Source organism: Pantherophis guttatus, chromosome 4, assembly GCF_059756535.1.
Source record: "Pantherophis guttatus breed Tessera chromosome 4, ASM5975653v1, whole genome shotgun sequence".
Classification (NCBI taxonomy): Eukaryota; Metazoa; Chordata; class Lepidosauria; order Squamata; family Colubridae; genus Pantherophis; species Pantherophis guttatus.
This window is the reverse complement of record NC_142066.1, coordinates 125793885-125807615: the sequence shown is the minus strand read 5'-3', so window position 1 is coordinate 125807615 and position 13731 is coordinate 125793885. Positions and strand designations below refer to the sequence as shown.

The 13731-nt window shown below is 36.5% G+C and overlaps 1 protein-coding gene across 8 annotated transcripts in view; it reads right to left on the bottom strand.

Moving 5' to 3' along the window:
• The window catches only part of THSD7A (thrombospondin type 1 domain containing 7A), a 308047-nt gene that overhangs the window by 3840 nt on the left and 290476 nt on the right, over positions 1–13731 (bottom strand). For 7 of the 8 annotated variants that reach the window (XM_060685655.2, XM_060685658.2, XM_034401949.3 and 4 more), the window contains 6 exons: positions 11637–11782; positions 10939–11113; positions 6978–7151; positions 5385–5480; positions 1559–1641; positions 110–317 (listed from right to left, as the gene is read on the bottom strand). In XM_060685655.2, coding sequence (XP_060541638.1) covers positions 110–317; positions 1559–1641; positions 5385–5480; positions 6978–7151; positions 10939–11113; positions 11637–11782 — 882 coding nt within the window. Of the gene's footprint in view, positions 1–109; positions 318–1558; positions 1642–2764; positions 2855–5384; positions 5481–6977; positions 7152–10938; positions 11114–11636; positions 11783–13731 lie in introns of all 8 variants that reach the window. The other variant, XM_087892733.1, reaches the window with a different exon arrangement.

Sequence of the window (13731 nt, the reverse complement as noted above, 5' to 3'; positions counted from 1 at the left end):
AGAATCACTGATCTCTCTACCTTCTTAAACTGTCATACAATACTACTATCATACAATTTATTCCAATTTATATGACCTAATATCACTAACTATCCATGTGAAATTTCACCTGGGGCAAAAGGTTGGAGGAACCAAGTTCTTCCTCGTCCTGGTGTGGTGATAGGTGTCTGTGTGGGGTTTACAGCTCGACTAGTTTTCACATCTTCTTTATGATCCACTGTGGGGATAACTACCACCGGGATGCGAGTGCACTGCTCAAGTGTGCCATTAGAAGACATTACTTCTGTATATCCTTCTTCACAAACACACATTCTGGTCTGCAGAGGAATGAATGTTTTACACACTGTAGCAAAGTCATATCACTTCAAAAGCCATAGAATATAGCACAACATAGATGAGCAATCCATGACCCCAGAGAAGCACATGATTGTGGACTTTTTTTTGTTAATGTTTCTGGGGTCTCTTCTCCATAAAACAGCAATAAATACTGGACAAAAAGCCCATAGTGTAGTTCCCAGCCATTTTGAATCAAGAAACAAGAACTGTAATGTAAGCCGTGTAATAGGCTTATAGTTGTGTATGTGCATGCAATTAAAAGAGCTACAGTATTAAACATCCTTCACCCAGTTCTTTAATATAATGATACTTGTTTTACCCATTGCAGCCTATAAATGTTGATTGTATTTTTGTGCATAGAATTTTTCTACCAGGGAAGTCAAGAATGCAGAACTTTATGTTTTATTATAGTGTCTGTCAAAGCCTGATTCTCATACAAGTAGTAAGCACCTTGGAAAAACCCCAGTCAAGAATGAAGAAGACCTGCTGCTATGAAGTAACAGCAAGGACTGAATATCTCAGCTGAGCTTGGGGCAGCCAGAGCTGGTCCAAGTTACAGTAGATCAAAGGGTTGTTCATTCCCCTCCCCCCCAACCTATTGCTCTCAATTTCAATAACCCCAAGATCTACTGGTTGAAAATGACAGGTTGTCTAGACAAGATGGTACCCCTTTCCATGCCAGATTTGGGAAATGTAATATCAAGATTGGTAAAACTGACTTCTAGGGCAGATATACAAGGGTGCAGGTCAAGCCCAAGAGATCATATACTGTAATTCAGTTTCCAATAATTCAGCTTTGCTCTCTGCTTACAGCCTTTCCTAACTAAAGTGGATTTTTCATTTTGACTAACAGCTCAACTAGACTTTAGAGTGTCAAAGAGTTTTAAACAATGTACGTACCCATCTTTCTTCAAGAATGGTGTAGCCAATTTAACTCTATTTTATTTGCCTGCCCTTCCTCTTGTCAAAGAAGACTAAAGAGACATTTCCTCAGAGGTAATGCTTGGAACTCTCACTAAACAATATGAAACGTAAGCATGGAGCTCTGTAAAAGCTACAAAGTAATGGCCAAGAGGGTAAAATATCTTTCACCAGTCTTTAAGGTGGTGCTTGCAACAGGGTTTCCAATTAAACATTGTGGGCTTTCTTACTGTTCTAATATGATGCACGACCAATGACACTGTGGCCCTATGTCAACAACCTGACCTGTGGTAGCACATACCTCACTACAGTAAGAATGGGACTGGCTGCATGCTGGCTTACATGACCTGTCCACATCTGGTTGGTGCATCATTAAGCAACCTCCTGCAGAACAAAACAAATGGCATTTTGGCACAATCATAATTTACTAATCGGGAAATACCTGCTTTATCTAGGAAAAAAAAAAACCATAATGGAAGAGAAGATGTTCTCAGTTCTTGTGCATGCTATTGAGAAAAAGTATAGCAAAACTACTGAATTTGTTTCACTTAATATCTCTCTGGGAATGTTAATACACTAGATATCATCTTCCTATTTCTAGCTCAAATAAGTAACTATCTTGAGGTGTGAAAATGAGGTGGGAATTACTGGTTTTCTTCTTTGCCCTAATTATTCACAAATGTGAACATCATACTGAGTAAAGGTGATATTACAAGACACTGCTCTCCTTTAAATCTCACCTCTCAACACACTGAGCAAATGAACAGGCCTCACCAAAAGAATGAAGTAAATGATATTTAAGACTATAAGTTCACCTCCTTTGCAATTTTATGCGGTTCAATTAGCAACCCAGCTCCCATACCTGTTGTCCGAAAAAGTTCTTAGATGATGGAAATGAAATACTTTGTGCCTCCTTGGCAAATCTTTATATCACTAACACCCCAAAAGGTATATACTGTAGCTGTGAGAGGAAAATGCTGCATTTCCAATTGTAATGAGGAAAATAAGTTAACAGTTCCCAAGGCATGAGCTTTCGTTGGGTTTTTTTGGTTTTGGGTCAGTGGATGGAGGTTATTAATTCAGCATGGTTACTTGGATTTATTAAATCCACATAGGTTTTCACCATTATTCTGAGCCAGAATTAGCACTGCAAGCCTTTGGAGATGCCTTAGTTCTCTACTTTAGTCTCTGTAATAACAAAACCAAGTTATGTAACATATATATATATATTCACTCTGGCAATCTATTGGGCTTCAGTGCTCAATGGGTAAAAAGAAATAATATAAACTGAATAAATAAATGTTGACTGCAGCACCAATTACTGTAAAATAATCATGCCCATCCCGCACAATGGTGAAAAACAATGTAGAAATCTGAATAGCAGTAGATGCAGTTAGGTGCAATTAGGCAACTGTATGTTAACTAAAGGAATAACACTGATTGCCAAATCAATGTTGCTAGCTGACATGGTAAAATGTGTGTATGTCTGGGCATCAGTTGCACATGCCTGCAATTGCCTTTCTTAAAATATGTCAGCCATCTGAGGAACTACAGGAAGAAACTGTTTCCTCACCCATTTCATTGTGAATTAAGGTATCTGCAAAAATAAAATGTAGATATCAAAAGGCCACACAAAACAATCATACTATGATAGAAGTCCAACAAATGAAAACAACGGTGTTCTAAACAATTACAAATGTAAATGTAATCTTACCATGTATCTTTTAATCATCATTTTGAAATTGTTCAGAGCAATCAAATGAACATGTACAGTATAACCATTTCATAGCCAGCCAAATTATGCATGTCTGTTAAAAACCAGTGAAAACATTTGGCTACTTCTAGAAGACAATTTAGCTCTTTAACACATTAATTATAAAGCAATGTACATAGTGTTGGGAAATATTCTAGCAAGAACGACATAATTTTGAGGAATGCAACCCAGTTTCTGCTTAACTAACGTTTATTTATTTCTCAAATTTATAAGGCTTGCCAGCTATAGATTCCAGCAGTGTACCATGATAAAAAATAGATTAAAAAAAACAATATATTGTAACAATAACAATAGTGATGACCAGAAGTGGCAACAAAACTTATGATCTATCATAGGTATTTCTATAAAAAGCCTCCCATCCTTCCAAGCCCAAACTCTTGGATAAATGCCATATTTTTAAGCACGATTTAAACAAGGGCAAGATAGGATTCATATGAATCTTGGAAGGAGTTGTTGTTCCAGAGAGCAAGCTCTGTGATAGAGAAAACCAACTTCTGAGTCTCATCATATAACACTCTTTGATTTATCTTGAGCATGTCAACTTTGCGTATCTCAGATAACCAAGGCCAATACTATTAAGAGCTTTATAGATGTTAATAAACACCTTGTGGTGCACCCAGAACTTAATGGCAACTCATAAATTGAAGGTGTTATTTGAATGTACTGTGGTTATGTCATTATTGGTCCTGCCATATATATACTGGATAGGTTGAAGCTTCTAAGTGATCTTTAAGAACTATCTTATGAAAATGTATTGCAATAGTCTATAGATGAAATGACCAAGGCTTGAGTGACTGTCTGGACAGCCTCCTGGTCTAGGATCTGATGCAATAGGAGTTGGACATTACAATTTAGGCCTGATATGCAATTTGAGGGTTTTCCTAATCTCCCAGCCACCTTCTGCTCAAGGAGAAGTTGGCAATTTGGCCATGAAAACCCTCAGCCAGGAATCATCTTGTCTGCCAGATGTATACAAGATTGGCTTCTTGATTTTTATGCTATTTTCCTGGCTCTGTAAAGAAGGTTCTGAGGATTATTAGATTCTCTTAAAAAAATGTATGGTGACAGAGGCTTCAATAGGAAAGAAATAAAAACTATCCCATGGTCAAAGAAGCACTTCACTTAATGCCAAATGGCCAGAGAATAGAATAGGCAGACTACAAATTTCAATGGATATATTTCACCCATAATCTAGCACAGTTACATCTTGCTTTTTCCATGGTTTCATTGGTATGTAGGTACTCATCTCTTAAAACAGTAAGATGTAAAACTGCTTATGTTGATTCAGAGTTTATTTTATTTACACTTGGGTGAAGGTCAGAAAGTCAAAGTGATGGCCATGAGACCTTGATTCAAAATCCCAATGTTTTTAACATGAGTCACTGTAATGAATAAGTGAATAAAATAGATGGGAAGCTGTTGAATGAATGATGCTGGTATGTATCAAATTGTATTGTAGCTAAAGCAAAAGCTATTTGACTACGACTGGCTTTCCTATTAACTAGATATTCTCGGTGCTATAGAAATGATAGCTAATTAATATAGGCTTTTATAAGTAGTCATTAACATTTATCAAGAGACCTTAAGAGCTGACACACTTCTATTCCTATCAAGAATTTAAAGGCTTTCCATAGAAAAGTTCTTTAATAGCCCCTAAATAACTTCCTATTGCCTCATGGCAGCTATCCATAGATTAAAGGACTCTAAGAATTGGATAATCTCTTAATTAATCATAGACATTTATACTGCTAATTTTTGGAAATTTATACTGGCACTGAAATCCATTATGAGTTGCATGCTATTATGAAAATTGTTTTTGATTAACATTCAAGGCTAAACTTTACATACAGAAATGTCAATTGCTCCCTGATTTTTCATGCAGACTTTGTATGGTTTCTCTAACATGGCAAGTTCTGAAATGTTCATGTTGGAATTTTTATACTCAAAATTGTAATGAGTCAGAACTAAATAGATATAATTATTATACAAGATCCTGCATATGTCTACTCAAAAGCAAATCCATTCAAGTTCAAGGAAGCTGTTCTCAGAAAATAGGGTATAACATTGAAGCTCACTCATTTAGTCCTTTATCAGCACTTCTTTATTGCTTTATCTAAATTAGGAATAAGAATCATATGCGTATTCCAGATATTGATAGATTCTAATTTCTGATGGATTATAGCTGTGTTGAGAGGGTATGATATGAGTTCTCTTTCAATAAGATATGAATAGTCATATTTTTTCTATCTCTAATACAAACACTAGAAATTCCTACAGTAGATCTTCTTTTATAATTTCTAAACATAGTTTAGTTTACCCAATAATGTAAAAAAGAATGTAAAGTTAATATTACCTGTAACATTTAAACCATCTGATCTTTGGCACCATACAGTCCGAGATGATCCCTTCCATGCACTGGCCATCCAATTGTATTCATAACAATGGCCATCTGAATTGAAAAGATTGAAAGATTCCATTATATTCTAGCTGTTGGCTTGGATTGGAAAGTTATGCCGGGTGGTTGCCTTCCATTTTGCTTCTCATTTTAGTTTTACTTTTAGTTTTATTAATAAGATCAGCCTATGAGCAGGAATTAGAATGGGCACATCAAATCTCACATAGTTCATCTGTATATTTATTTTAGACATATTTAGTTTTCAAACAAAACATTTTATAGTTCAGAGATATTAAAAATGAATACACATAATAAATGGCTGTACAGCAAATAAGGGCAGCATGTGATCAATTGCCATTTAAAATGTTTATAATTTTAAGAAAAATGAAACTTGTTCAATATAGGAATTGAAGTGAACAGCAAGAAACATTCCCTTAAGCGAGCATTCTGTGACTCTAATACCATCATTAAAAGGGCTTTTTCCTATCCTGGCATGTGATGATTGTCTAAAACTTGCGCGACCGCCTTCTGCCGCCGATAGCCTCCCACCGTCCAGTACGCTCCCACAGAGAGGGACTCCTCAGGGTGCCGTCGGCCAGGCAATGTCGGCTGGTGACCCCCAGGGGGAGGGCCTTCTCTGTGGCAGCCCCCGCCCTCTGGAACGATTTGCCCCCGGAGATAAGAAGGATATCGGATCTTTGGGTCTTTCGCCGAGCCCTGAAAACACTTCTTTTCCAGCAAGCAGGGCTGGCGTGAACCCCGCCCCCCTTTTTTAGTTTTTAATGGTTATTAATTGTTTAGTTTTAATTTGTTAATGGGTTTTAATTCGCACTGTTTTAATTCGGGCCAAATTATATAATTCTTTTAATTAATTTTAAATTTTGTATTGTTATGTATTTTAGTTTTGGCTGTGCACCGCCCTGAGTCCACTAGGAGAAGGGCGGTATATAAATTGAATAAATAAATAAATAAATAAATAAATAAATAAATAAATAAATAAATAAATAAATAAATAAATAAATAAAACTGAGAAGTTATCTTCATATGGTCCAAAGCAAAAGTTACTCATGTGGAAGGGACAATGTAACAGGTATCTGACTCAAAGCTCCTACCACTTGAAAAAAGCACCAGCACTTTGAATTGGACTGAAAAATGGGTTTAAAAAGCTTAGTAAAGCTGTTTTAACCCCACTAACTTCCTTTCTGATGCTCAGTCAAAGCAATATTCCCCATCAGATTTTGTTTGGAATTATCTTCAAAGGCAGCTCTTACTTAAGTCAAGCCTAGATGTTATCAGCACATGAATTATCTTACTAAGTTCACTCTGCCATAAATGGCAGTAATTTGCATTGGAGTCCCAATTCTGTTATTGAGATATTTGGTCGGAACTGGAGTCCTTCTGCATAGAACAATGCATGTTTCAGTGCTCAACTCTGGACCCTCCCTCTTTATAGACAGCACAGAGAGAAAAAGTGTGCATTTGTTTTCTGTATCTGTAACAGGAGAGAGATATTCCCCCTGAACATACATTGCTATAGATTCTGGTACTTACCATTACATTGTCTTGTCTCCAAAGCTTGGTTTGGACAAAGGTGCTGATTTTCTACATCTTGAACAATCACTGCTCGTGATCGAACCTGTATTCCTCCAAAACCAAGATCTTCCCCATTGATGCAGGTCATCTGACAAATGCTCCAGTGTGACCACTCCTTTAAGTAACAGTCACCTACACAGCAAGGGGAGGGGGCATATAAATGACCTAACATGTTAGCAAAGAAAAAGTGTTTGTAATAACCTCTTACAGTTAATTAGCATTCTGCCAAATTTATTTTTTTAAATAAACTTCATTCCCAAACCTTTGTATAAGCATGAATTTATATAACTGTTATATCGTATATTTTAGTTTCATGATTTAACAGATTACAAAAGTAGATTTCTACACAATATTATTTACAATGAGCAGCTCATACATTTAATAAATAACAAAATAATAATCTAAATAAGAGGTAGTCCTCACCAACTGCCTCATTTAGTGATGGTTCAAAGTTAAAATAGTGTAGGGGGAAAAAAGATTTGTAAGCAGGAGTTCCATGTACAACAATCTCAGCATCCTGCACTATATATTTATCATTTGTGTGCTTTGCAACTGGCTTGAAACAAATTAAACAAAAAAGCTGAAGTCAAGTTTTAGGTGTTGGTCACATGACGATTTAATGACTAAAGGGGAAGTGAGAACATAAGCCTATCATGGTTATCTGAGTTTCTGCTTAGAAACTGTGGTGCTTAATAGGTCCTAATTATGATTATTAGATTGATATCATGTCCCCCCACCCCAGGAGCAAAAGCCAGGCTATGTAAGCATAGCTCACTCTAAGTTTTCCAAAATCCTGCAAGGAAGGCTGAACCGACAGAAGTATTTGCCTGAAAGTCATGCAGTGACCTTCCATAAGGAGGATGAACTGAGCCTAGGTCTCCCAGGTTCTAGTCTAACTAACTCTTTAGCCATTGGAGCTAAATAACTTTGGCAGCAGAATATTTGGTAAGCAATAGGACTATGTGTCCAGGTTCAAAGGGCAAGATATGATTTGGAGCACACATGGGCATGTGTCTGAAGAACAACTGCTAGCAATAAATATTTGTACTTCAGGTGGAAACAAGGGGACCTTGGTAGTCTCTGGATAGAGACTTGGTAGAGCTGGATTGTTTTTTTGTAGATGTTTCATTACATTACCAGGTAACATCATCTATATAATGGTAATGAACTGACTGCAAGAAAACAACCCTCAGAGACTCAGAGAACAACAACTGCAAAGCACAGCTGCTTTAATATGACCAAAGGAAAGGCTAGCCACATATGTGCAAGAGCTATTAATCATATTTTTGCTCTTTGAATAGCACGCCCCTCCTTGACAATAAAAAGGCAGTCAATAGCTCTTATTACTTCTTCTTCTGAGGTTGAATTGGACACAGACATCATCAGGGGAAAAAGCCCAACTGTCTCATTTCAAGTACTGAACATTTTAGTCATGCTTTGAAAGGATCCGAAGTGAGCTCTTTCAGGAAAGGAAGGGAAAACTTTGAAAAGCCCAGTTTTGCTAACTTACAGTTTACAATGTCCCAGAAGCTTTTGCTAAGTGTAAGACAGATGCTGGGAGTTATAGTTTAACAATATTTGCAGCAGCAAGGGATTCCCAACTATGTGGTAAGAGAGGTGGCAGATTTAAAACAATAAGACACAGCAAAAATCCTTGCCAGGGTTTTGTTTTGGCTTTTTAGATGCTGACATGGGATTATTCATTAAAGAAAACAAAAAGAAGCTGGAGCAATTGTGAAGGAATGAACTCTTTGGGGAATTTAGGATCCTTGACAAATGCTCGAACTTGCATAACTCTAATCAGAAATGCATGAAAAATTAGCTCCACCTCAATTTTCATGGAAATGTAAATAGTTTGTGTCCATATCTATTTCATACCTATGCAGCAAACCCCCCCCCCCGACCCACAAATTGTATTTACCAATCCTCACTGTGCTTGGGAATTTAAAGAAATGTACAAAACATATATAGTAAGGAAATTTCTATACAAACGAAGAAATCAGGGCACAAAAATGCATCACATTAGATTAAAAAAAATACTTATAAAAATCTGTATCTCAGGAAAATCTGTACAAAATGTATAGGTCTTAGAAAAATGTGTCAGAAAACACATTCCGCCGTGCCCTGAAAACATTTCTATTCCAACAAGCTGGTCTGGCCTAACTCTCCCTTTTTAATTGGCTTTTAAACTGGCTTTTAAATTGGGTTTTAAACCTCTTTAGATAAATTTGGATGTTTTTTAATCTTTGAGCCTAAATTACTTAATCTGTTTCTTAATAGTTTTTAACTTCTATATGTATTTGTATTTATTATGGCTGTTCACCGCCCTGAGTCCTTCGGGAGTAGGGCGGTATACAAATATGAAAAATAAATAAATAAATAAATGTAGGTTTTCATTCTTTTTAAAATAAAAAAAATATTTAACTGTAGCAGAAAGATATTTTTCAGTTTCTATTAAGCAAACTCTATGCTTGTAAAAATCATGGAAGTTTCACTATGGATTGAGAGAACCAAGCGAAACCTTTCCTGCTTAAAAAAAAATGGGACTGAAGTCATATTTGCAAATAATACTGTAAATGGAGACCATAAAGTTAGAAAGGCATCCAAGCTTGTAAATGAGTACAGAACTTTAATTATTTCAGTACATGGGCTATTAAAAATTCATGTTGCTTTACATTATGTTGAGAAGTAAAATCAACTCAGTATTAACAATGCCTTAATAAAGAAGGTTTATTTGCAAACATTATAATATTGTGTAAAGAAATGAATTATTGAATAAACAACATATGTATAATTGGGGCACATGTATCATCTTTTGATACATTAACATAAGTGCACTATCCCCACATGTATGTTAATTTTTTTTTGGTGAAAAATAGAATGGGGTTGGAAAAGGGCTTCAAGTGAAAGTTTCAGGAATCACTGCAAAAGATTTCAGTTCTTAAGGTGGTTTTAAGTTGCTTAGAAATGATGAATAGAATTAACAGTGAATAATGAAACTTATAAAAATGAAAATGCTTATGTTTAAACCATTTATCCCAAAGAGAATCAGAAAGAGAAGCAGATACTCATCTAATACTCATAGTTATCATTTCTTTAGCAGTCTGATCCAATATTATTATCTTTCTCACTATTCTGTTCATACAATTTAACAAAATTCCTCTTCCAAGTTACTGCATTTATTGAGAAAGTTTCATAACTGTTCCTAAAATTCATTTGGTTCTTTCTTAATTACTATTCAGTGGATTGTAACATGTAGCTATCACTAATGTATTGATTCCTACTTTCATATCCATTCATAGCAATCTAGGTGACACAATCCATATTTTGACATATATTTTAGTTATTTCATATGTTTCACAAATTTATCTTACATTCCAAGTAGCCATTTTTCATATGCCAGTTGTCACAAAGAGGGCCCATAGATATTGATCTCCATGATCAATCCTGGCTTTGATCTAATGAGGCTTTTGTAAAATACTTTTCAGTAAGAATTTGTATAGACAAAGTTACCTGCTCTAGACCTACCTGTCCTGCAGCTAGGACAAGCCTGGTCAGTTCTGTCAGATTTTATCAGCAGCACCCAAAGGCAATCAAAGTCAATTTTGTCATAAGTATGCTCATGCTATTCTATGCAAGCTTATCTCTAAACCAGAGACTATCTTGCAATCCCCATATTGTTTTTTTTAATGAATATTATTGCATTCCAAATTATTAATGTATTAATAACTTTTACCCTGCTGTTGTAATAAGATAATTTAAAGAAAAGATTAATGCAGAGGTCAAATTCCTTTTGCCTTACTTTGATCCACAACAATACAATATAGGAAACAACATATTTTCTTTGTCTTTCTTTCAAAACATTAATCAGTAGTGGATTCAACATCAGTTTTGCAAAATATGCAAACAAATGAAATACCTGGACAAGGCACAGTACAAGCTTCTTCAAGTACAATTTTCTTATTGCCATCAACCATAGGTTCAATTTCCCCACAATATTCTTCATCAACTTTTTTGCCAATGTCATCACTAGATCCATCATAGACCACACAGAAAATATTTCTAATTCTTGATCCTTCTCCACACTGGGCATCCTGGAAAAGATGTTCACAATAAATCAGAATAAGGGAAAAAAACTGAATAAAATGCCACAAAAGGGCAATGGGATACTGGGCCATGCTTTGAAACCACAGCTAGTGCCAAAGTGGATGCAATTAGAGGCTTAACTTGTGATAGCTAAAGATCTATATGTATTGTATAAATAAAATTTCCATTGGAAAGCCAAAACTGATACACAACACTTTAGGCTTAATACTTTAGGAAAAATAAAGTCATGCCTATTTCCTAACATAGGAAAAATCACGTATGTTTTCTATGTGCACATTTAATAAAAAGTTCTTATTTAATAAATGAGACAAGTGTAGATAAGATAGAACAGCTTATTAGTCAATTGCTCTATAGAATTGTGTTTTTCTGTTTAGGCCAAAGTATAAGGCTGTCTATAGAAGTATATAAATCAGCTTTCCCTAATCTGCCATTCTGCATGTACTCCAGATGCCATATATCGGTATGTATCACAAATATTTAAGGATGAAAACCTCCAGGTACTAGTTTTACCTCAACTTTACATTCTTCCCATGAACTGTACTGCCATCGATAACAAGGTTTTACTGGGCAAGGTTTGAACTGCTCCATTTGTGAAGGACAAGGTCTGCCATCACCTTGGAAAGGTTGAGTAACAGTTCTCTTTCGTGTCATTCTTCCTTCAAAGCGGAGAAAAAGAGCATTTAGTACCGATATTGTACGTGTTTTAAGACATGTCATTTCAGGTCATAAATCCTGCTTTAGCTAGGAATGATATTCTTCCCTGCATAGCTGGAACATTCTAAGGAACAGCCCAGAATTATGGCCTGGATCAATCTTTCCCATTGACTTAACCTCCAGATGTATTAGATTCAACACCCAATCAGTAATTGGGCTAATTAAAGTCCAGCATAGCTTGAGGATACCAAGTAGGGAAGGCTGGCTAAAAAAATTAGAAAGTCGAAATTCTGTTATGTGTCAGGCGTGACAGATGTTATACACGTATAAACCTCTCCATCTATCCATCTTTTTTTTCTCCCATTAGTGATCCAGAATTCTTTTTGGGGATTTTTTGGTTCTTTTTTTCCTCTTACTGGAACAAAATGTACAGTGATGTGTCGAATAGATGGATGTATTACAAAGCATGTACATTTGTATATTTTTACTTGTTTTGTCTGCACAGGATAATTTGACATCTTCTTGACATGAATCCAAACCAGTGGTGGGTTCCTCCCGGTTCAGCCGAGCCGGTAGCAGTGACAATATGACATCACTGAACTAGTTCTGCCCCCCCGCCTCCCCACCTCCCGCGTTATTCTTACCTTTTATTTGGCCCCACCCCCAATCTATTGCTGCCTCCTGAGTCCCAGCTGATGGCTAGAGGGAAAAAAACTGTTTAAACTCTTGCTGCGGGGCTTCAAAGGGCTGCCCTACAGCTGATCAGTGTTAAAAGAAAACAAATGAGTAGGCTGGTGCCTACAAAAATAAATGGGTAGACCGGTGCCTGCAAAAATAAATGGGTAGACCAGTGCCTGCAAAAATAAATGAGTAGATCGGTACAGCTCTGCAAACAGTTAAAAGCCTGGTAGACCAGTACCTCTGCTAAATCCTAAATAATTGTCACATGACCATCAAGCCATGCCCACAAAAAAGCCACGCCCACAGAACTGGTAGTAAAAAAATTTAGAACCCACCCCTGATCTAAACATATCAAATACTATTACCATAATAGGCATCTTGAGCAAATTTGGAGCAATAAAGAAAATAATTGTTATATTGAATGCAGCTTTGACAGCCACTAACAGCAGAATTATCTGCCAGTACTATAAATGAACCCTGCTGCAATGTTATCACAGTTCCTATGATATCACAAATGAAATGAATCCTCTATTCAAAAGAAGAAAATAAGATTAACATCTATAATGCATTTTTGATTAAGTATCCATCTATCATTACACTTCCATTGTATAAGGCATAAACAAAAACAAAACAAAACAAAACAAAATCCCAAGCAAAATGAAATAATTGTTGATTTAGAAGCCAAGTGATAACAGGAGACATCCACCCTGACTCCTGGCAGGGTTGGGCTTTCCTTGAAAGAGTTGGTTCATAATCTGGGTTTCTCTTAGAATCACCACTGCTGCTGGAAGAGCACAAAGGCCAGAAGGGCCTAGGCACATCAGTTGTAAGCTTACCTAGAACAGGAGGCACTAGGACTATGGCTTACATTCTTGTTCTCCAGTACTTCAATTACTAAAATTCACATAAATTGAAGACCACTTAAAAACATCAGCTAACGAAGCACATCAGCTGCTTAGTACAGAGTTGAAGTACAGTCACATAATAACTATTGCAGGAACAGTGTTGGTTATTGATTGTTTCCAATCGCAGTTCAAGGATACTGATACTGCCTATATAACCGTGATGGCGAATCTATAGCACGTTTGCCAGAGGTGGCACCCAGCACCCTCTCAGTGGGCATGTGAGCTGTCTCCCCAGTTCAGCTCTGCTGCGCATGCGCGTACGCCTCCTGCTGGCCAGCTAATCTTTGGTTCTCTGCCGTGCATGCACGGGGGTTGGGGCATTTGTGGGGGCATGTACGCATGTACAGAGGTGGCGGTGGGGTGTG